This window comes from Crocodylus siamensis, chromosome 2 (genome assembly GCF_052110815.1).
Source record: "Crocodylus siamensis isolate JL-2025a chromosome 2, ASM5211081v1, whole genome shotgun sequence".
In the NCBI taxonomy this organism is placed as follows: domain Eukaryota; kingdom Metazoa; phylum Chordata; order Crocodylia; family Crocodylidae; genus Crocodylus; species Crocodylus siamensis.
The window spans coordinates 226,550,091-226,573,982 of record NC_143396.1 but is presented as its reverse complement, the minus strand read 5'-3'; the positions used below and the strand labels follow the sequence as shown (position 1 = coordinate 226,573,982).

At 42.7% G+C, this 23,892-nt stretch overlaps 1 protein-coding gene across 5 annotated transcripts in view; it reads right to left on the bottom strand.

Annotated features, from left to right (window-relative positions):
* Positions 1-23,892, bottom strand: part of PCNX1 (pecanex 1) — a 132,883-nt gene that overhangs the window by 78,451 nt on the left and 30,540 nt on the right. For all 5 annotated transcript variants that reach the window (XM_090033256.1, XM_090033258.1, XM_090033257.1 and 2 more), the window contains exons 4-6: positions 21,857-21,902; positions 18,297-18,386; positions 15,747-17,447 (exon numbers count right to left, since the gene is read on the bottom strand). In XM_090033256.1, the coding sequence (XP_089889382.1) occupies positions 15,747-17,447; positions 18,297-18,386; positions 21,857-21,902 (1,837 nt within the window). The remainder of the gene's footprint in view (positions 1-15,746; positions 17,448-18,296; positions 18,387-21,856; positions 21,903-23,892) is intronic.

Genomic DNA, 23,892 nt, shown 5'->3' with positions numbered 1-23,892 from the left:
TGTGAGACAGTTTGTTTCTGCCATCCCCCCCACCTTGTATACGCTGCACTTTTCATCATCTGCAACAAATCAGCAGAAACATACGGTGTACTGCCTGAGACAGAAAAAAACATATATGACCGCATAATTAGACTACCATAACCTATACAGACACGGCTGAACTGCCACTTCTTTGACAGTTTATAAATGCAGGATTCTGAACATGTCTATGTAACATCTGAACCTCTTTAAGCTGCTACTAGACCAATCAACTGGTTTGTCTGAAAGGCATTAACTGCTAATTCTTTTGATGGCAGGAGCAACAGCTTATTAAATACAAGGCCTTAACTTGAAGTCACAGTCAAACCACTGAACAGTTATGAATCAGCAGATGGAATATTTTATTGAACTAGATGTTAAACGTTGCAATTAAGGAGCTCAATCCAACAAACCAGAAATGCAGAAAGAATTGTCACAGTTTAAAATGGAAGTTAAACCAGTTTTAAAATAAATTATTTAAAGCCATACTGAAGAAGTTCAGCCCCAGATTTTAAAAGACATTCCAAACACTGCATGTGGCTCAAAGTGTTAAGTTTAAAAAGGGGTGTATTTGTTTATCTGAACCTATCCTTATTTGGGTATGTGGAGAAACTGGAATAAGATTAACCCTGAGGAAAGTTCCTGCCATTGAAAAAACTCCAAGTCCCTATTATGCTCTCGGGGTGGTTTAACCTTAAGGGAGACAGATATACTTTAAAATGTCAGTTTCCTTTCGGGTTTGCAAAGTAACTTTTTGTTGCTGTTGTTAAAAAATCAGTATTTCATAGAATCATTATGTATTTTGACCAATACCAATTCTTAATTTTGTCTGAGCATACAAGAATATTGTTTATTAAGGAATACAATAGCTCTCACCTCTTTGAATTATTTATGTATTTCTACACTAAGAATATATTTCACATATACAGAAGGTGGAGTTTATTTGTTTCTGTAAATGTCAAGATTGCATGTAGTGTTAAGGTTGTCATGACTATCCTAAAACCTACTTCATTAGCTCTAACTCCACTTTTAAATTTTTACAGGCAATGCCCAGGGATCACAAAGTCATTTGCAACACACCATAATCCTTGGCTCTTAATTGCTGAAATTCTGTCTGAACACAAACACAGCCTTCAAATTTTGTTAAGTGGCTTCTACCCATGCAGCAACAATTGGCAGCAGCACAATCACTGGAACTGTCCATTTAAAGAGTTATGAACACAACTATAATACCATATATGTGGAAGCCTCTGTTGCCAGCATAATGGATGAAAGTTTATTCTAAGGCAGCAATTTTCAACCTTTTTTCATTTGCGGTCCCCTAATACATTTTGAATGGAGGTGCAGACCCCTCTGAATTATAACTTTGGGTATTTACATACTTTTGATTGGTCAGTCATATTTCACAGACCACTTAGACAGTTTGTGGATCCCCGGGGGCCTTCAAACCACAGGTTGAAAACCACTGTTCTAAATAAAATAATTTCTGCAGAATTTAATAGCTTTAACTCCCCTACCACAAGCATGGTAATTATTACTTGATCAAATAAAAACAAGCAGCCGATCCATACTGATGGAATAAGTGAACATTAGCCGAACAATCCCGTCTACTGCACCTATATTTCTAACCCCATTCTTCTTTCCTTTCAGACACACAGCTAAGAAGCATTAGCTATGTAATATTCTATAAAATACATATATTTAATTGTGCAACAAAGCCTGGAATTATTATAAAGGCTTACTAAGATTTGTTCATATATTTTATATAACCATATTCTGTAAGAAAACGCTAACTTAAAGCATGAATCATTTATTCTCTTTTGCAATAGAGTATCTACAGATTTGGTACTTGAGAATAATACTTATAAGTGTGACAAGCATCTGACATCATAGTGCAGGGAATTCTGTTGCACTTCTTACATACACTGTCACTGCTTCCTATCCAAAATTAAACGTCAGAAATGAAAATGGAATTGGTGAAAACAATGTACACTATTTTTACTTTAAAAGGTTCAATTCAATTTTTGCTAAGGAAGTGCTGAAATTAGTTCTGAAGTCAGTGCAGTAGTTTGGTGAACTCTAGTAGTGAAAATATTCTGCTAAGAGTAAGCAAGACACTAGGGACAAAATGTAAAACATTTAAAAGACCAAGACAAGGTTCTTTGGATGAATCTGATATCTTTTATTAGACCAACTTAAATACTTGGGAAAAAAATTTTAAGCAAGCTTTCGGGTTCAAAAACCCTTAATCAGGCTGAGGGAGTTTTAGCAGTTAGTGTGCACTCCTCCTGGATGGAATGAAAAGTAAAGAAGCCAGAGGCTGTGCTGGTATGCATACAAGATAGGCAGTCAGTGAAGATGTAGACTGAGGAGTCAATGGGTGAGAGACAGGCTCTTTCAGGATTTGTGTCTCATCCATTGACTCCTCAGTCTACACCTTCACTGACTACCTGTCTTCTATGCATACCAGCCCAGGCTCTGACTTCTTTACTTTTCATTCCATCCAGGAAAAGCACACACCAGCTGCTGAAACTTCCTCAGCCTAACCATCTTTTTACAAAGATCAGTTCAATCCACTGCAAAGCTATAACAGTTTAGACTAGAACAGAGGTTCTGCCCCCTAAAGTTCATTCTTGAATCCAACTACAAAGTTTGACATCAAAGGAAAGAATAATTTTGCTTGATAGAAACAATCAAAGATTCTAGAAATGAATTTTTGTTCTGTTAGCCATAGGAGAGAGCGCATTCAAGTGAAATGAGTGTTGTGGCTGATCTCAACAACAAAAACAGTGTTAAGAGGAGGATGAATCGTGTCAAATGAAGTCACTAAAACAGTTTGAGGGGCAAAATGTCACCTAGTACTGAATAATTATGACTATCAAAATCTGCTTTGACTACTGAACCAAATATTTGAAATCAGGTGGACATTTTTTTTTGTATTGATGCCGAAAACTGAACAGTGGGCCTTCTTTGTTGTTTCACTTCACATGTCGCAGAGTTAACATGTTACTTGAAAGAACATTATAAAACTCAAACTTCTACACTCCTACGTAGGGACCGATAATAGAATATCCAGATTTTTTTTTGATTTTTTTTTAAGGTTAGGGACTCTCATAATAACTTAGTCGAATGTCCTCCTTAAACATAGGACTATACAACTTCTCTCAGTAATATGGGCAATTTTTGTAAAATATTAATGCTGAAAGCATAGGTGACTGGTGGGGAGACACAGGGGGCCACGTGCCCCCCCGACAGGGCCTTCCCCACCACCACCGGCTTCTGGGGGTGCTCGCAAACCCTGTCCCCAATGCTGCCAGCAGCTTCCGGGGGTGCTCGCAAGCCCCATTCCCATGCCCAGCTTCTGTGGGTGCTCACAAGCCCTGTCCCTGCCACCAACACTGCCAGCAGCTTCTGCGGGTGCTCACAAGCCCTGTCCCCATCCCTGGCTTCTATGGATGCTAACGATCCCTGTCCCCACTGCCAACAGCTTTTGCTGGTGTTCGCAAGCCCCATCCCCACCACCACTGCTGGCTTCTGTGGGTGCTCGCAAGCCTCATCCCTGCCGCCAACACCATTGGCAGCTTCTGTGGGTGCCCTCCCAGACTCAGGAGGTACCAGTTGCCCATGGCTGAAGATATAGTTTTGATACCCAATGCTGTTTTTGCACATTTTTGACCCTAGGTTGATGGATCATAAGAAAAAAAAAGATCAGGAATTCACAGAAGACTGCCTTTTCCCTGGTGGCAACTTCTAGATCTTGAGGGCTTTTGTTATTAATACAATATTTTCTACAGTTCTCCAGCTCGAAGTCATATTTAATACAAATTAACTACATTCTATATAGCAAAAATTTGAAGTTAACACCTAAGTTACATCCCAGAGATGCATCCGTCAGTAACTGGCAAAGACCAGCGTGCATTCCTTTTATTAACATCAAGAGTTGTTTTTAGGAACAGAAAATCTAAACACATCTGAGGCTCATGAAGGAAGTTTAATTGTAGTCAGGTATGATCAAGAAAGATCAAGCTCAGTATAAATTAAAATACCAAAATACTAGTGAAGAATCCAACACCTAGCTCTAAAATATAACCATGCCCTATAGTTTCTGAGAATTAAAAAAGTTCACAAGTGTACTTTTTACATAGATAAAAACAGTTGAAAGAAGTTTCCAGACAAGCACCTCACTTCTATAGTCATTGTGGAGGTTTTAAAAAGGATCGCGTATGTTGTTTTTTTGGAAGCTTGAAATCTCTTTGGCTTAAGTCCAATCGAGGTGAGTTAGTCTCAGAAAAAAATCTCCCCAATGAGAGTAAGGAGAAAGTTTTTCATATTTTTTAAGCTTATGTATCCCATGCATTTCCCTCCCCCTCATCCTCCCAAGTACCCTTGGGCCATGTCGTTCATCTCTGTGGAATACTGGGTAGCACACTAAGTACAGACAGTATCCATAAGGAAAATTTCTTTTTTACTACCAATAAAAATTCTGGATTTCTGGTTGGGAACTACACTACACTGAACAGTCAGCACCTACCCTTTCAAGTCTAACAAGGTTTTTTAGTTATATACATTTCACTTCTTACTGTACTTGCTCTAGCAGGATCCTACCATGCCAACATCAGCCCAGAAGCCAAACTGAAGACTATTCAGGATCTGCAGCAATAAGATACAAGTTAAAGCATCACAAATCCTGCAACTGGACATTCAGGGCTGGAAAGAACATTAAGCAGTTTCAGTACATCAAAAGACTAAAGTCTCTGCACAACCGTAATTTCATCTGTAAGGAACAGAACTCTATCCTGGTAAACAAGCCATCTGGAAAAACACCCATATTATCCACACAAAGTGGTGTGCTTTCTAACAGCATGAGTTCAACTATATGGTGGGAGACATATTAAGAAACAACTCTTTCAGTTCACACACAGTCAGATATCTGCTGCTGCCACCATTAATAATAGCAGGAGCCAGGAAAGTACCATCAAGGGTGAAGTGGCTACTTAGGAAGATGAAGTGCCTGAATAAGCATACCCCTTTTTGGCAGCCTTTTACAACAGCTGGTCTAAAGGGAACCCATCCCAACTTACGCTTTCAACTGTTGCTGCACACCTTACTTGTCTTTCATTATATCTGAATAAAGCCACAGAAAAAAAAAGTGTTAACACTGAAAAGTCCCCATGACCGTTATCACGTAAAACTGGCACAGCTAAGAACAGAATCCACCTTTTCTTGGCCCCAGTACAGTACCTTAAACAAACAAAATCCTCCATGCAACTTCTCCTGCTGCCTCAAGTACACAAATAAATTAAATGAAGTATTCTGTATAGAACAATGCAAACACACAAGTAAGCTAAAAAGTTACAGTTGTAAGTATGCCCCCAATTCTGATTTTTCAGTCCATCATTCATTTCCTAGAAGCAAGCTCCATCACATAGAATCATATTAAACCTCACACAGACCAGGAAGGTTAAACCCAAGGCCATCAGGTATAAATCACCCTTTAAAATATTGGTTAAATTAATAACTCATGGCAGCAGCAGACTACTGCAGCCCATAGAGGAGGCACTACAGGCAGGGAAGGGGAGAAGTGACACCTACAAGTAGTGCACATAAGTAGAGAATGGTGGAAATCAGGAATCCTGAGTTCTGTTCTTTATTGAGAAAGCAATGTGCATACTAGTTGAAAGTATTACAGTCAGGCATACACACAATGACATATCCAGCCTGAAAAGTACAACCAGACTCATCTGACAATAACAGAAAGGCTCCTAGTACCAACTCTCAAAATATGACCTATGATGACCCGACAGTCAGGCAAAAGGTAGGGTAACTAGTCATACTATCTATACTTAGTACTTCCTTTGCTTAATAAAGTTTACTCGGAACATGGTTTTGCATTTAATATGATTTCCCCTTGCATGTTCTGCATATTTAAAGAATTTTCGTATGCATTTTGTTGAATTTCAGTTGGTTGCCAAATGAAGCTTAACAAATCACAAGCCAAAAGTTATTTAATATAAAAAAAAATTTGCCATTTTCTAAAATAATAAAAAAAATGCAAAAATTCAGAACCTGAATACACAATTACGCTACAAAACTGCATTAAAAAGTGTGTAATAGATATAGTGTAACCTGCTACTTAGAAAAGGAACACCACATTTAGTGTAAAGTCTGTATCTGCTTGCAAAAACAGTTCAATTTCACCAACCAGTGAAAGCAAATCTTTAAAGGAAAGCACATATATAAACAGATTACAACTAATGATTTAAAATTACTTAGAAACAGACTGGCTTGATTACAATCCAACTGAGGGACTTACATAATAGTTTTTATAATGCATCTACTAAAACATCCTGAAGTTTCTAAGAATTATGCATGATAGTTTCCTGAAAAAAAATTTATTCCACCTTGTTCATAATTCTCCATCAGAGCTTTTTTAATGGAAGAAGATTAGGCAACAAATCAGTTTTTAGTTTAACTACAAATGATCACAAATCTAATTTCATTTGTTAGGTACAAATACAATATATTCCTGACTAGTACATATATATATTACACATACTTAGCACTTCTGAAAGGAAAATTCCCAAAGCTGAAATCACATTAGAAAACTTAGCGATGAAAAAATTAACATTTTAACTAATAATATAGTGTTCCCCGCCCCCCACACATATACACACCATGACCCTGCCCTTCTGCCACCACCTCCCCACCACCAAAAAAAAAGCGGGGGGGAACTCAAGGAACACTGATCAGAAACCTTTATGGTTAAGAGGTGAGAAGACAAAAATTAATAATAAATAGATATATACACACAAGAAGAAAAAAGTTAACAACAAACATAAATCAGCAGAAGTAAATGTAAACATTTAATAAGAAAACTGTATGGTTATCAATTAAAACAATGATAAAATGAATTGACAGTAAAAATGGGTTCTTTAAATGCATCAGGAAAAAATAAAAAACAAATAATTATATTGGTGTGGTTCTAGAACAGGATTGTAACAGAGTGCTGACAGTGCTTTACCAGAAGAGGAATCGCATCAGTTTGACCCAGCATCAGCACAGATCACCCGCTTCAGCTGGGTTTTTTGGAACCTATCCAATAGCTGATCGAATCAGCTATTACATAAAACCACCAAAAAGCCCTGCTGAAGCACGCAAGCTATACAGGTGTTGGGGAGCCAGGTCAAACTGATGTAATTCCTCTTCTGGGCATGCACTGTACTTGGTGCAGAGGCGCACAGAACTGAAAATAAAGTGCTGTTGGGAGGGGGGGTGTTCCCCCCATGTCTGTAAGCATCCATAATGACCATGAAGCAGAGCTACTTGTCATTTCTGTTTCATTTTCAGGAAGAAGTAGGATGACACACATTTCCTAGAATCCTACAGAAATAATTTCTATTCAGTAAGCAGAGAATGTATTAAATACTTAATATTCAACATTTTTAAATCTGCAGTAACCTGTATCCAAGAACTGGCTGAGGAAACAGGAGTCTCTGCTGTTGACTAATGCATCCTGGAATTCCAGGACATACTCTTTAGGAAATGGGGGGGGGGGAACCAAACAACCCCCCCCCAACTATGCTAATACTTCAAAAAGAGCAATTAAATTAATCTGATAATCAGAGGTCAGGTATTAAAAAAAAAACCTAGTGCAGAACAAAATTTTGGAAAGGGTGAGATAGGGCACAATCAGTGAAGAATTTAAGTATTAAAACAGAACAAGTAGCAATGAACATGGCTTTAAGGAAAAAAAGGTTCTAAAATAAACTTGATATAATTTCATGTGAAATTGCAGTTATATGTAATTGCAATTGACAGCAGATCAGCATTCATGTCATGCCAACTATCCGTATCTGGTCCACACCAGGGAAACTAACAATCCTCCTTGCAAACCAAATTCTGAAAACTTTGAAGAATTCCTGTGTTACTGCCACCAACCACCCAGATGTGCAATCCTATGGTATTCATACCATTGGGCCTGCACTCTCAATCTTACAGCTTAATCTTGGGGGCTGTCAGTTGCCAAACAAAGACTAATCAGTGTTCTTGCTCACTGACTTGCTGTCAACACTGTGTGCCTACAGGAGACACACATTTCACCTGCTGAAGCCGGATGCTACAAAATTGGATGATTTGACTTGCTGTCTTACACTCCACATCCAAAGCATGGCTGAGCCACATATGTCCAGTCTGACACCACGGACACAGTACAGTTGACATCCACTGATCTCTGCGACGTCATCCAGGTTGGTGGTCATCAGGTTGCAAACACTTACAAGCCTCCCAAAATCAACTGGGACCAACACGTTTTACAGACTCCAGTTCCTCCAGCCATCTATGTTGGAGACTTTAAAAGCCACCACATGGACTGGGGCTACACAGATGTGGATGTGAACAGTGAACAACTTGCAAGCTGGGCCTCACAGTCTCTTGCATTTTGCCAGGACTTCGATGACTTCTTGCCCAACTTCCAACTAGGAAGGCCAACTGGGAGAAGTACAGCAAGGTACTGGAACAAAGCATCATGACAATACCAACCCAAAGTATTCCAGTGGAGGAGGCCTACAGAAGTCTCTGCAGTGCCATTTATAAAGCAGCCCATTGGGCAATTACACATGGCAGCTGCCCAGTCTATACTCCCTGCCTCAACCCAGAGTGTGCCACACTGCTAAAGCAGTCTAAGTCATCTGGTGACCCAGACTTGACCAATCACTTGACCAAATCATTGCAAGCAGCTCACCAAGCTAGATGGGAGGAAATGACCAAGAAGCTAGACTTAACCCATTCCAGCTGGAGGTGTTGGAGTCTACTTGATCATCTTGGAGCAGCTCATCAGCCATCAATACTGAGTCACCCTCCCATGGAGCCCAAACAAGTACCCAGCCACCTACTTCACGTAGCAGAGCACTGCTGGAAAAGGGAGTGAAAAGCCACCTTCAAAAACGAATGGAAAACTTTCCACCAGACGTACCAAACCAGAACCTATCTAGAACCCTTCACAGTTCTTCACCTTAACAAGATTTTAGACAGCATCAACTCTGGTACTGCCCCAAGCTATAACATCTCCTGTACTGCCCCAGGCAATGACATCTCCCCCGAGTTCCTGAGGCATCTCAGCCCATGCTTGTCCCCACCCCGAATCTCAGCCCACATGCTTCAATTCTTTACAAGGGTCACATGCAAGGGAATGCTGCCGAAGATCTGGAGCACGTAAAAAGTTACTGGCCTCCCAAAACTGAGAAAAGATCCAACCCAGGTGTCAAGCTACTGCCTGATATCATGGCTGTCTGTCTATTTTAAAGTCCTGGAGCACCTGATTCTATACTTCATGCTCCCAGAGATGGAGAACATCCTGAGTATCGATCAAGCAGGTTTCCAACAAGGTCGAAGTATGCGTGACCAAGTACTTGCACTAACACCATTCATTGAAAATGGTTTTCAAAGGACGCTCAAGACAGGCACTGTTATCCTTGACCTTGCAGCAGTTTATGATACTGTTTGGCACACTGGTCTGCTTGTAAATATAGCAAAGGTCATACCTGCATGGGTGACTGACACTGTCTAACTGCTCCTTCACAACAGACAGTTCAGGGTACACATCGGTAAGACAACAAGTACTTGGAGAAGACAGACCAACGGGCTGCCTCAGGGATCTGTGCTTGCTCCAACCTTGTACAACTTCTACACCAATGAACTGTCACAAACCCAGTTGTAGAAATTCAACTATGCTGACAACATTTATGTGGGTTCCAGGCCCGGACTTTCTCGGAGATAAAACACACTCTGAACAGTGATGCTGCAAAGCACGTTGACTACTGCAAGACTAGGCACCTGCAGCCAAGCATCAACAAGACAATTTCCAGCATTTTCCACCTACATAATGCCAGTGCTGCCTGGGAGCTGAACATCTACCTGAATGCTCAGAGACTGAGGCACAAGGCACAACCTGTCTACCTGGATGTGACACTAGACCGAACACTGAGCTGCCATGAACACTTGAAAAAGACAGCAATGAAAGTTAAGACATGCAACAAGCTCTTTAACGAGATGGCTGGGTCATCATGGGGCACAAAAGCCTCAAGCCTAAGGCTGTCAGCTCTTCCCATCTTGTACTGTGTGGAGCCAGTCTGGAACTGGTCATCACAGACCAAACTCTATGAGCAGCAACATTAGATGATGTACATCAAAGAAACGCTTCCACTAACCCTTCTACCATGGCTCTGAGTCCTGAGCAACACTGCTCCTCCTCATATGCGATAGCATGTTGCAACTAGCAAGCAATTAGAAAAGATCTATATCAATGCAAGCCTGCCGCTGTACAATAATCTCTTAAACAACCTGATGCACGTCTACTATCATGACACCCACGTGTACCAGGACTGCACGGCAGAGATGCTCCAATGTGACAAATGGAAGTCAACATTACCACCAAAAAAGTTTCTCATCACAGATCCTATACTCTGGCCACCTGGCTTCAACCTGCAATACCATCAGTGGGCCTTGCTGAATAGGTTCTGGATAGGGCAAGGTCTGTGAAACTGATTAATTAACTGGTGAGTCAACAAATGTTATTAGTTGTATTGTGAGGAATCTTCATTCAATTAGGTATGTGTGGAACCTAAATACCTATATATTCTTAGTCTCACACTATTCAGTAACTTTGATCTACTTCCAGTTCATTGACAAAGTCATTGATGATAAAATCTGCTGACAACCAAAGCTGAAAGAGTGTCAAATAATAAAGGGAACAAGTAGACCATATCCAGATCACTTGATAATACATCAGGTGAAATATGGCCCACAGGCCAGATGCAGCCCGCCAGGCCCCTAAAAAATTTAGCAAATTAATATTAATCTGCCCCTGGCTACCCATCACGTGGCCCTTGATGGCTTGCCAAAACTCAGTAAGCAGTCCTCCACCCAAAATAACTGCCCACCCCTGTAATATATGCTCATCAGAATATAACATTTGTTCTAAATATAACTAATACAAACTTGCACGTCTAATAACAAACAGCATAAATCACACAAGATGAGGGAATACATCCTGGAAAGCATTTACTCTGAAAAAGATGGAGGTCACGGAAAATAACTAAATGGACATGAGCTTGAAATGCAATGCTGTAGCAGAAAAAGGTTAATGCAATTCCTGGATGTATAAACAATGATGGCATATAACCTCTGCATTAGTAAGACCAACACAGAAATCCAGTTCTGGTGTCCATACTTCAGAAAGGATGCTCATAGACTGGAATGATTCAGGAGACTACAAGAGTGATTTGAAGACCTGAAAACATGCTTTCTGGTATCAGATTAAAGCAAATCAGTCTACTTAGTATACGTAAAGAGAAGTTAATGTGTTTCAAAAGGATAAGACATTTCTGAAAGGAGAAGGCTCTCACTCAAGAAAAGTAAGATCATAATGAGACCTAATAATTAGAAGCTGAAGCTAGGTGGATCCAGACTAGAACTAAACAGACTTTTTTTTTTTTAACATTTCAGATAATTAACAACCGAAATAATTACTTAAGAATATGGTGGATTCGCCACCACTCTGAATCTTTAAATCAAGACTAGATGTCTTTTTAACAGATAAGCTATACAGATCAAACAGAAGTTGTGTGGTTGATGCAGAAATGTTGATGAAAACATCCCAGAGCTGTAGTTGACTGAATGTGACAGGTAGGTAAAGGAAGAAGAGCACAGAAGGATAAAAATCTGAATTCAAGGAAGACATAATAACAGCTGACTAGGTGGATGGAGATGGAAGGGTGGCCCAGATGGTATAATGAGTGCCATAAAGAACTAACATTTCCATCTATGGCCTGGGTCAAATGCATTGTAGCACAATGCCCTTCGCAATCCTATTTGGAATTGCCAGTTAAGCGGACTAGGCAGCTGGGTCTCCATACCTACAAATACAAAACTTGAAATTTAATCATCTTCCCCACCATGTGAATTTGCTCTTCTCGTCAAACTGGCTAACTGAACAATTTACCTAGCTCATATGCAGTACACAGCAACTGTAAGATTTTATATTAAATTATTTTCTTTTGTGTGTGTGCCCTCTTTATAATAGGGCCTTCCAGTTGGCAACCTGTTTTGGCTCTTAATCCACTACCCCTTCCACAAAATAAACATAATTAGCATACATGCAAAAATCCTGGCAAGTTCACTGTGTCAAGTGAGATAATATATATCTGTCATTTCTCGCCCATCAGAAAACATTCTAAATGGTTGTCATTAGCACAGGCAAAACTGAAATGAAAATTAAATAGTTTTGTCAAGAACAAGCAATTACTAATCAGAACAGCAACTACATACAGAAACCCTGTTAATTAATCAGTTCTGCTTCCAGTAGGCATACCAAGTCAAAGATGCTTATTCCTACACTGACAAGTACGGTCTTACTGTGTTTTAATCAGGCAGAAGGCAGTGCAGAGTGGCACCTTAAAGACCAACTCATTCAAAAAGGCATACACTTTCACAGACTACAGCCTACTTCATCAGATGCCATGATGAAGCAGGCTGTAGTCCAGGGGCGGGTAATTATTTGGGCCCAAGAGCTACATAGGGCATTTTGATGAACCATCATGGGCTGGGTCAGCAACCTCCCCCCTCCACAACAACTCACCAAAACTCCCTATAGGGCTTTGGGTGAGCAGAGAGCACTGTTCCCGAGCGTGACAGGCATGATCCACTCCCTGCACACCCTGCCCTGGGTATGGAAGTGGGAGGAAGAGGTATGTGTACATGTGGAGGGAGGCCAGGGGGAGGTCTGCCTAGGAGCCAGTGGTAGGGTGAGGGAAGGGAGAGGGAAGTGGGTAGCACATGCAGCAGAGCTTGCCTGTTCCATGGCTACCCCCACAGTGCTCTCCATCGGACCAAGGCCCACAAAAGACAGCTTGTGCTGTGCTCCTGCGCACAACTGCTGGCCTCGGCTAGCGCACAGCTTCTGGCAGGACTGTTCCCAATGTAGCTGCAGCTGACCTGACTCACATGGTCACTGGGAGGTAAGGGGAGCACCCAGCTGGCTGCAGCTGCACTGGGAACAGCCCCACCAGAACCTGTGTGAAGCTGGTCAGAGCCCAGGCCAGTGGGACTGTTCTGCTCCCTGTACCTCCAGCTACGGCTGTGGCTACTGCTCCTGCCCCATCACACCACCCCAGGTGGACAGGCAGGGGGAAGCTTCAGCTGGGCTCCCAGCTGCTTTCCATCCACTCCACCCACCCACAGGTGGCTGCTCATTGCACCTGATGGGCAGAGCACATGGAAGGTAGCCAGAAGCTGGAGGTAACGGAAACTGAACAGCCCAGCCAGCCTGGGCCCTGGCCAGCACGCACAGCTTCTGGTGGGGCTGTTCCTAGTGTGGCCGCAGCTGCCCACATACTGCTCTACTCCTCTTGCCTCCAGAGGCAGCTCCTCCTGCTGCACCGCTCCTGGTGGGTTGGGGGGGAAGCTTCCGTCGAAGAGGAAGGGAGCAGAACAGCATCTGTCCAGTTGCAGCCGCACTAGAAACAGCCCTGCCAGAAGTTTCATCAGGGCCTGGGCCAATAAGAGTGCAGCATGGGCTGTCCCAGCAGGAGCAGATGGAGCTTGGCCCCACATGGAACACCATGGGGGAAGCTGCGGGCTAGATCCAGTCAGTTAGCAGGCTGGATTGAGCTCATGGGTCATATTTTGCCTACCCTGGTTTAAGATTTGAGAGCTTATATTTTTCTAAACAATTTAGTCTTTAAGGTGCCACTCTGCCCCAATTTCTGCTTAGCTTCAGATTTGCATTGCTCTGAATCTTTATGTTTCCATCAGTGTTGATTCTGCAGAATTAGCATTGAAATAGCAAGACAGATGTTTTTCTGGCTTGTATTTTAATGATGTCCAACTAAAATCAATTTGCAAAATGTTATCAGTGGTAACAGGCAGACTAGACAGTTCAAAAAAGAACCATCACATCTTAAAGTCAATCAAGTTTGATCAATAATCAACTGGGAGTGTACAAACATCACTTTTATAGTTATTTTTTCAGAAAGTAAATGCATTTAAAAAATAAAGCTTAAACCAAAGGCAGGAAGGGAATACTATTAGCTGTATCTTGTCTTCCCAGCTCGGTAAAATTCTTCTTTTCACGATGAAGGATTAAACTACATTCTACTATTTCAAGGAAAGTAAATATTTGCTCTAAACTCAATTGCAATTTCTTCAAAGTATTTATAGTCTTCTATTCATACACACAATTATAGTTTTCTTGATTTCAACAGGATAAACATTTCAGATATTAAATCAAAATTAAACGGAACCTAGACATTAGTAGAAACAATTAACTAGGGAAGGACCTGAAAATTTTTACTTCAGGACCCACTTTTTTCCATAACCATAAGCTTTCCAGTTTAAACACAATCAACTTGTCAAGATGACCAATGAAAGTGCAGAAGCTGAACCATATGATCAACTGATACTGATAAAAGTAGGCGACAACGATCCAGTAGCTGACATGGACAGCAGCATCCAGCGTGTAAGTCTGTGGGAAGGGCAGATCAAGGCCCCCATGGTGAGGGAGGGAATGGGGCAGAGGCAGGTGCTGCTGAGCAGGGTGGGGTGTGAGACAGAGCCACAAGCAGCTTGTTTGTTCGGGGGCAGCTCCCTGCTGCTGCATGAATCTCCAGGGTAGGCACGGGGGGCATGTACCCACCCCCGGATTAGAGCACGGAGCAGAAATGGATGCATGCTGCGGGCTCAGGACCAGGGGCTGCACTGGCCTATTCCCAGTGGAGGCTAGGCCAGGGCTGCACTTGGGGTGGGCAGGGGGGCTATGGCAAATTTTGCAGTGGCTATAGCCTACCACATAGCCCCTCCCTCCCAACACCACCTCTGCCCACAGCCCTGGTCCAGCCCTTCCTCCCAATGCCACCTCTGCCCACAGCCCTGGTCCAGCCCCCTCCACCCCCTGACCCTGAGTCCACAGTCAACCCTCACCCCATGAACAAATTCAGTAGCAACCCCTATACACGTTCCTGCTGCAACAAATAATTCAAAGTTTATACCCTATGTCATGCCAACTTGCAGTAAGCCAAACAATTATTTTAGCAGCAATAGGGAGCCACTTTCTTCTCACTGGTACAGGAAGGACTGTGTGTTCTCATAATGAAGAAAATATAAAGAATACTAATCCTGATGTAAACGGCTATATGCAACCAACTCAGTAACAATGACACGGCTGAATCAAAAATCAATCAAATTCCTAGGAGAATTTAGTTTAGACTGTCATGTGAAAAAGCAGATCAACACAATGGTAGATATTTTAGTGCAACGTGAAGTCGTGGTACACAATTCCAACTAACAGGTACAATAGTACAAAAAACTGCACAATTAAAAATACACAATTTTATATAGGATTCTGCCCTGCCAGATAAAATGAAGCAGGTTAATCCTCAGTCAGAACAGTGCAACTCAAAGGCACAGCGCTTGTTAAAATAACGAATGTCAGTAATGGACTTCAATATTTTACAATTAGATTGTGATAGGTCCTTGCACTTAATCCTCTAAAACTTTTGTTTCTTGCAAAACAAAGGACCTCCACAGAACAGCTTTCCTTTTTGTCCAGTTAAACTCTAACAAGAAGATGAAGATGTCAGAAGCGTTATTTAGGCTACAAGTCAAAGACGAAATAATCACGAATACAATTTCAGCAGCAAAACCTCATAACATTATACCACTAGGTGGTTACTTACCTCCACTTGCTGGTTCTTGCTCTTCCCCTTCAGGGAATGTAGCCTGGCTTGGTAAGCTATTCCTAGAACGAGTGACTGACTCGAGATGTGAAGCCCTTCCCAACAGAGATAGCTCATCTAGCACCTCTCCCTCTTTGGCTTCCAAATCTGATTTTGAAGTGGTTAACTGTTTTATGCTACCTGGTGCCATCAAGCTATTTGGGTCATTTAAACAGGCCACAGTACTACTGTCCAGGCTTAATACTCTGGCACGGTTCTTGGCACTGTTTGTGCCAGAAGTCCGACGTGTTGAACGTTTTTTGCTAATTCCTTCAGACCCTAAGTGAGCTTTGTGTGTGTTTTCAGAGTCTGTGCTTCCCCGTTCTTTAGCCATGTATTTGGTCTTTAGAGCACTGTATTTTCCCTCAGGAGACTGACATGAATGGGAGGTGGTGCTGGAAGAGCTATCACTGCTGAACTGGTGGGCTGATTGCATGCTTGAGGTCCTGCTCAAGTCACTTTGATCACTCGAGTCCTCATCATGACAAAATACAGCACTGTGGGGTTTAGTACCAGATACACCTCGAAAGGAAACATATTCCCTATGGCGACTTGAGTCAAAACTACTAGCCCGCTTTTTTCCTGTCCGTCTCCTGCTGGATTTATGAGTAGAGGCTGTCCGGTGAATTAAACTAGATGATTTGGGTCGTACATCTCCTTCCTTTTGTTTCCCACCTATTTCTTTACAAGTTCTCGAGTCCACCAAGATAGCTACTTTTTCAGACTGCTCATCTTTTTTTTCAGTAGCTTTCCCAGGGGGCTTTTCTACTTGTGTAGTCAGTTCATTGGCATGTGGGTTCTTATTGGCCTCTTCTGAAGCAGAGGCACTAAGACCCCTTTGACTGTGCATCTCATCAGATGTGTTAGAACCATTTGCCTCCTGAACACCACTATTAGTGCTCACTTCCACAGCTGTCCTTTCACTACTAGTCCTTTTGTCAGTAGCAGAGCTACTTTCGTCCTCCGAGTCAACACAAGAGTCCTTTTTCTTGATGCCGTTCTCTTCTCTAGGACACTCTTCCTCATGCTCTGACAACACACTTTCTATATGAGTCGAGCTAGTCTGCTCACTTTTGTAGCTGCTAACAGTACTGTTAGTATCACGATCAGTTCCACTACAGTAGCTTTCTGTTGAACCACTGCTCCTAGTGCTTAGGCTTCTCAGACTGTCTATACTTTTGTCTGTTTTCAAGGATTTAGTCTTTCCATTCTTGGCCACTTGCTGCGGACTGCTACTTTTCAAAATGTCATCCAACTGAAAGACTCCTGGTATACAAGAGTTCTCAACTAACGATTCTTTGGATCCAGAATGAGGTTTGGAAGCTTCTAATTCACTGACTGGATCTAGCCCTCGTCTTTGCTGATAAAGAGGGAAGTCATTTAGAGAAGCATCTGGAAAAGCAACAGCAGAGCTAGAGGTCCTTGGCACACCCCGTGGTCTATGATCTTTTCTATTATAGGAGTGTGAATGTAAAGGTACAAGAGAAGCCACTTCCATATCACATGCATTAGACATGGACTGATCCAAATGATGGCTGTTTGAGAGGCACACTTTGTCACTATTTTCCCTTAGCAAATCCTGTCCAGAAGATAACGAGGGCTGGATGGAGACAAAGGAGTCATTGGACATCAGACGAAAGAGCTTCCGATCAGCTGCCAGATCTGCATAAGTACACATTTGGAAATGTTTAAGTCAGCAGGTCACACAGGTTTATTTTACAACTTATTTTATAACATCATTTAAATCAAGTATAAAAATAGGTCTGTGGCAAGTCAGTTCATAGATACTGTTTACCAGATTACTGCTAACTGTTTTCCCAGAATATGAGATACTCAAGCCTTACAAATTGAACACATATAGTGTCTATATTGCAGACTGCATCCAAGTACAAAAAGGTATCTAGCCATTAGGAGCACGAGAACTCCTGCATATGCTAATTTAATCTGTGGAAGACAGCACAAAGGGGTAAGTTTCTCTGGTAAGTAAGCAAAGCAGTTAATTAGTCCATTGTCCCCCATGATATCGTAACTGAGATAGCTTGTTTAAAAGACAAATTGTGCATCTCGATGTTATGCTTCAGTCTGAAGTAATCACAAAGCCTGCAAGAGTTTTTGAGAAGAAAGGGAACAGCAGAAAATACAGTGACTGATCAACACCCTTTGGAGGATGTTGGAGCATAGAATATGCATCCAAAGGGTGAATATGTGCATTATCCATCAAAGTGGTTTACAGGAATGAAAACGTCTGTGCATACACATATCCATACATACAGAAAAGAATCCAAGATGCTGTTTAATTTGTAGATGAAATGAAAGATACTATTTTTTATTTATTAATATTATTTAACAGGAATGAAAAGAAATTATGAAGTTCTCAGAACTATTCTACGAATAACCCTCCAGTAATGTAACAAACTATTAAAACTTAATTTACTTTTACTAACATGGCACCCCTGTTTAGCAAGCACAGACTATAATGGCAGTCTAAAAAGTGATAACAAGAAGTCTCACCTTGTTCTTCACTTCCTTCTTTACACAGGCTAGAACTCTGGCCAAGACTTAAACTGATATCATCAGAAGTCTTCGCAGTGTCAGTATCTCCTTAATACACAAAATAGTAGTATATTAATGCTCAATAGTAAGTTGGTAAATCTAGTGAGGTAAAATTGCATTGTAAAGCTATTCTTTCTAATTAACATGCTTAGTGATACCATGAGACAGGGCAGGGCCAATCTGCAGTGTGTGCTCAATACAGTACCTGCATTAGATCGGCCCTGCACACTGGATCTGGGGTCCACCCACCTTGAGCCTACAGACAGGCCACCCATACCAAATCCAGTGCATAGGGCTAGTCTGGAGTGAGTGCATACTGCATAGGGTGCACAGGACTGGGGTTGGACCCAGCACAACCCCGGTGTGCATAGCCAGTCCAGGGCACATGCTGCAGGCAGCACCTGCACCAAACCAGCACCTGGATCTGGCACGTGAGGCCAGCTTGTGGGCCTAAACTGGCCTGCAAACTGGCTCCTTGCCCCCTTTCAGCCAACAAGCCAAATAAATTTGACACCCCTGCCGTAAGATTCAAAACCTATACTCTGATTGACAGTAAACTGTGCTCTTTTATAAGAACTATAAGAAGAAACATTGCTTATTTTGAAAAGCAACTTTCAGATCAATGAAAAAAGCAGAAAGTGTGCTACAACTTTCCTGAAGTCTTGTTTATACTGAAATTTGTTAGCTACTGGAGTAAAACATAACTATGGTGCACTGGTATAAAATATGACTTAGACTGACATAAGTCACAGTTACCAGAACTACACAGCTCCTCTGTTCAGAGACTAATGACAATAGTTGTTAAAAGCCTCACTACAGATAAGCTTATAGCTATAAAGGTCATTGAGAAGGTTGTATATACAGCAGTGATACTAGCCTGTCAGATTTCCCCACAGTTTACGTAACCGAAGATCTAGAACAGTAAATAAAACAGGACAGGGGACAAAACTCCTTGGACCCCCTTATTAATTAAAGGTGCACCAATACAAGGAAAACTGACATTATCAGCAATCAGCTTTTTTTTTTTAAACTGATGTGTCCAATACTGTCATCAATAAATGCCATATGCATGCACATAGCCGCAGCACACATACAGCCATGAATGCAGCCCAGCAGCTTGGAGACTAGCATCTGTCCGGTAAATCTGTGGGAAGGGAAGGGAAGGGAAGTAGGGGGCAGATTAAGGGAGGAAGGGAGTGCGGCTGGGGCAGGAGCAGACACCACCTAGCCAGAATGGGGTGGGGCACTGGACACGGGACACAGCCACGGTTTGTCCAGAAGGTAGGGGGAGGGGCTCTCGCCAGTGTGCACCAGTGGGGGAGGTATGGGGGGGCATGTGCCCCCCAGATCTGTGCACAAGGGTGGACTGAGCCAGGGCTGCACTCAGGGTGGGTGGGGTGGGCAGCGATGGTGCTGGGAGCAGGGGCTATGGTGAATTTTGGGGTGACCATAGCCCAACCCATATGCCCCCCTTCCAGGGCCGCTGACACCTACCAAAAGGGTAGAGTGCAACCTGGGCCCAGCCCCCACTCCAGAAAGAGCCCAGCACAGCCCTCAGCCATGAGCATGCAGCAGCAGCCCTCCCTCCGTGCACAGATCTGGGGGGCATGTGCCCCCCCATACCTTTCCCAAGGGTGCATGCTACCATGGGAACGTCTCCCTGTGGCCCCCGGACAAGCCATGGCTCCGTCCCATGCCCTACAACACCCTGACTGTGCAGCCTCTACCCTACTCCCTCTCTCACTGCAGGGGCCTTGATCTGCTCTCCCATGCCCCTTCCCCACAACAGACTTACCAGACGAACACTGTTCTCCAAGTTCCTGGGCTGTATATCTGCAATTGGATCTGTTTCAGCTGATATGGCTGGTTAATAATCGGCCATCAATATCGGCCCAAGAAATCTTTATCAGTGCATCCCTATTATTTGTATTACAAATGTTGTATACTTAAGGAAGGCACCTGCCATTTCCCATACTGAAAACCCATTTCTTTCTTACAGCACAATACTTCCCCTCCCCTTAGTTGCTGAGGTGACGGGAAAATGTACTTTAGTCAGATCCCCTGTTCCACATATTTAGTGGAAGTCAAAAGTACAAGCTGTTTTGGGGAACTGAGGAAAAAAAGATTTACATGTTTTCCTCTCACGACAATATTTAAAATAGATCTATAGATAGACACAAATAGATACATACACATATCTAGATCTCTCTTTTCTGCACTTGTAATTCCAACTCCCATGAAGCACTCAGAATTCCTCTAGTCAGACAGGTTTATACTTGCCCCATTTGTTATATTCTTATACATCTTATCAGAGGTGCACCAATACATCGGTCCGATATCGGGTAAGTACTGATATAAAGAAAATTGTCTACATCAGATATTGGCCCAATGGGGCCAATAATTTGGTTGATAGCATGGACAGCTGCCTCTGGCTGGTAAGTCAGAAGTAGAGGTGGGGGGCAAATTAATGCCCCCTGTGGTGAGGGAAGGGACAAGGGCAGGCACTGCCCAGCCGGGGCAGGAGAGGCAGAGGCATGGCTCGTGGGGTGGGGGGCAGCTCCCAATGTTGCTTGCACCCTGGAAGGGGGGGGGGCATGTGCCCCCAAATCTGCATGGCGCGGGGCAGGCTGCAGCTGCAGGATGGAGCTGGAGCTGGCACTGCACAGGGCTGTTCTCGCCAGGGGCTGGGCTTGAAGTGGGCTCCGGTGGCGCTGGGAGGAGGCTGGAGCCACCCCAAAATTTGCCACAGCTATGCTCCCAGCCCCATGCCACCGCCTGGCACAGCCCCGGCTAAACACCCCACCTCCACCCAAGCTCTGGGAAAAGTCAAGGCTGTGCCGGGCAGTGACATGGGGTTGGGAGTGGAGCTGTGGCAAAATCTGGGGTGGCTACAGCCTCCTCCCAGCACCGCCAGAGCCCACTCTGAGCCCAGCCCCCATCAAGAAAAGCCCTGTGCAACACCAGCTCTGGCTCCACTCCGCAGCTGCAGCCTGCCCCACCCTGCACAGATCCAGGGGCACATGCCCTCCTGCCCCTGCCCTCCCAGGGTGCAAGCAGGAGCAGGAGCTGCCCCTACACCATAAGCTGCACCTCCATCCTGTACTTCCCCGCTCTGGCTGGGCAGCACCTGTCACTGCCCCCTCCCTCACCATGGGGGGAGGTGTTTATCTGCCCCCACACACACCTCTTCCCTCCCCTTTCACCACACCAGACTTACCACCTGATGGTAGCAGCTATACTGGATATCATATCAGTTATTGGCTGATATGCCTCCTTAAATATTAGCTATCAGTATCGGCTGCAAAAATCTCTATCAGTGCACCCCTACATCTTATACACCTTCTTATTTCAATGTTTTGTTCTTTTTTGTCTTTTACTGTAAGCCACTATTAACCTTTTTTGACAACAGCAGGCTGACAGGTAAGGTAGTATAAAGAACTGAAGTCACCACACTGATAGCAACACACCGACTTGAAAATGCTACTGCAGGACAATCTTCAAAGTGGTCGGAATCTTACCTTTCATGGTTGCTGCTGTTCCAAGACGAGACAATCCAGATCCAATCTAGAAACAGGGCATTAAAAAAGTGCCTTTTCATACTGCTATAATGCATGTATTACATGTATTACCTGGACATATCAGGGATATTTTCAAAGGCATAAATAGGACATTTAATAGAAGCTGACAATACCAAGGGAAATGCACAAGAGTCCTTTGCGCTTTTAACATTTTCTTCTGTAAACAAGAATGACAAGACATCTTGTTCATTCAGTTAAAGTCATCACTAAGTGGGATTATTTTATATATTCCCACTGAGTGCAGAAATTGTAATATTTTAAATGTGCAAACTTTTAACCTGGCAGTTTCCCATTAAAGTCATTCAGTATGGAAGTAAACCCCAACAGGTTGCCCATTAATAACTATTTTAGCAAGGCTGAAAAGTAAACTGCAGTTGTTGAATGACTGCAATCTCTCTCTCAACAGACCAGCAGCACACTCGTGTTTGGTTATGCACTAACCAAAGGCAGCTATTATTTGATTAGCCTGTCAACCTATAAGATGTTCTTGTGCTAGCCTCCATTCCCTATTACCTGATGTCAACCTTCATGCAAAGAACTTAAAGGGAGAGGGGAGGGGCATAGAAATTAAACAGCTGCTTTTTAGTCCTAGAAAAACAAAACCCACTACCCAAGACACAGAAAGAGTCCAGTCAGCAGACTTGAAATTAAAATGTGTTTAGTAGATGTTGCAGAATACAATCTTTTATTCAACACCCAACTCACGCAGTTTGTTACTTTCTTTCCACATACTTATTTTAGACTACCCTGTTAATTGCCTACCTGTCAACTGGAAGAAATCCTATAATTCAATGTTGAAAATAACTGAACAAAGCTAATATACATCTATGTCTTTATTTGGTATTTGTTACCCTACTTAAACTATTAAGATTAGGTCAGGATCTGAAGAAAGCCAGATATTGTTGCCTATCCTTAGTCACCTAAGCCAGATATAGTTGCCATTTAAACTAATATTTGATATCAGAATGTACTCTTTCAACTGTAAGATCTGAAATCTCACTTTACATAAAAGTTGCAAGAAGGTACATAATGCACTATCTTAAATAATTAATGTGGTTAAAGCTGACCTTTTATTGGTTTTGATAAAAACCCTACACAAACACAAAAGATCTGCCTTTTCACTCAGCACTAAAGGAAAGAAAGCTCAAATATATGTCAATGTTTTAATATTTCAAGTAAAAAAGCTACGTAGCAACTTTGGTTGGGGAAAAAATGAACACAGGAATTCACTTGAGTAGAATTGTGCAAATGCTTACGCAAGATGTACTGCTTTGAAAAGGAAACTACCAAGGGTAGGCAGTCAAACTTTAACACTGAGGAGCACATGGAAAGAATTCAAACAAAGCATCACCGCCAAACCACAGTAAGACTGGCTGGCGGTCTTTTGTGCCCTTCTAGAATGGTGAGTTCAGTGACACAAATCTCTGAAAAATCAGCAATTGCATGGATGCACAAGCTTCTCTCTGTTCTCCTGGAGCTGGCAAAGCTCCCAGGGAATTATCGTTACGCACACCAGCTGAATTCATCATGTTAAGTGTAACTTCACTGAAAGGTGGAAGAATTAGTTGAAGGAGCCTGGCAGAGCTTAACTGTGATACAAGGCAATCTGGGGGGGGTTTCCTACTGGAGGGTTCAGGATCTCCCAGTGAGAGCTTACAGGGAAAGACCTGCACATGTATCTGGAGGAATCCAGAAAACCTCATTTCAACAGAGCTTTGAATCAGCCTCTTTTCTGGCCATAGGCCACCCACTCCCCAGCCACAGCTGCCCTAAACCTCTTCAACCAACCCATCCCCTTAATCCCTTCACCTCAATCTTTTTCCCAGAGAAAACTATTGCTTGTCATTTGTGTTCTTTAGAAAAAATAGCTTGAATGTGTTCTGAATGATCTGCTATACTGAGAATACATTCTGGCCCCCCCATCCCACCCCAAACAAAAGCACATTTGACAGGTGAATTGCATACTATGCCTACAG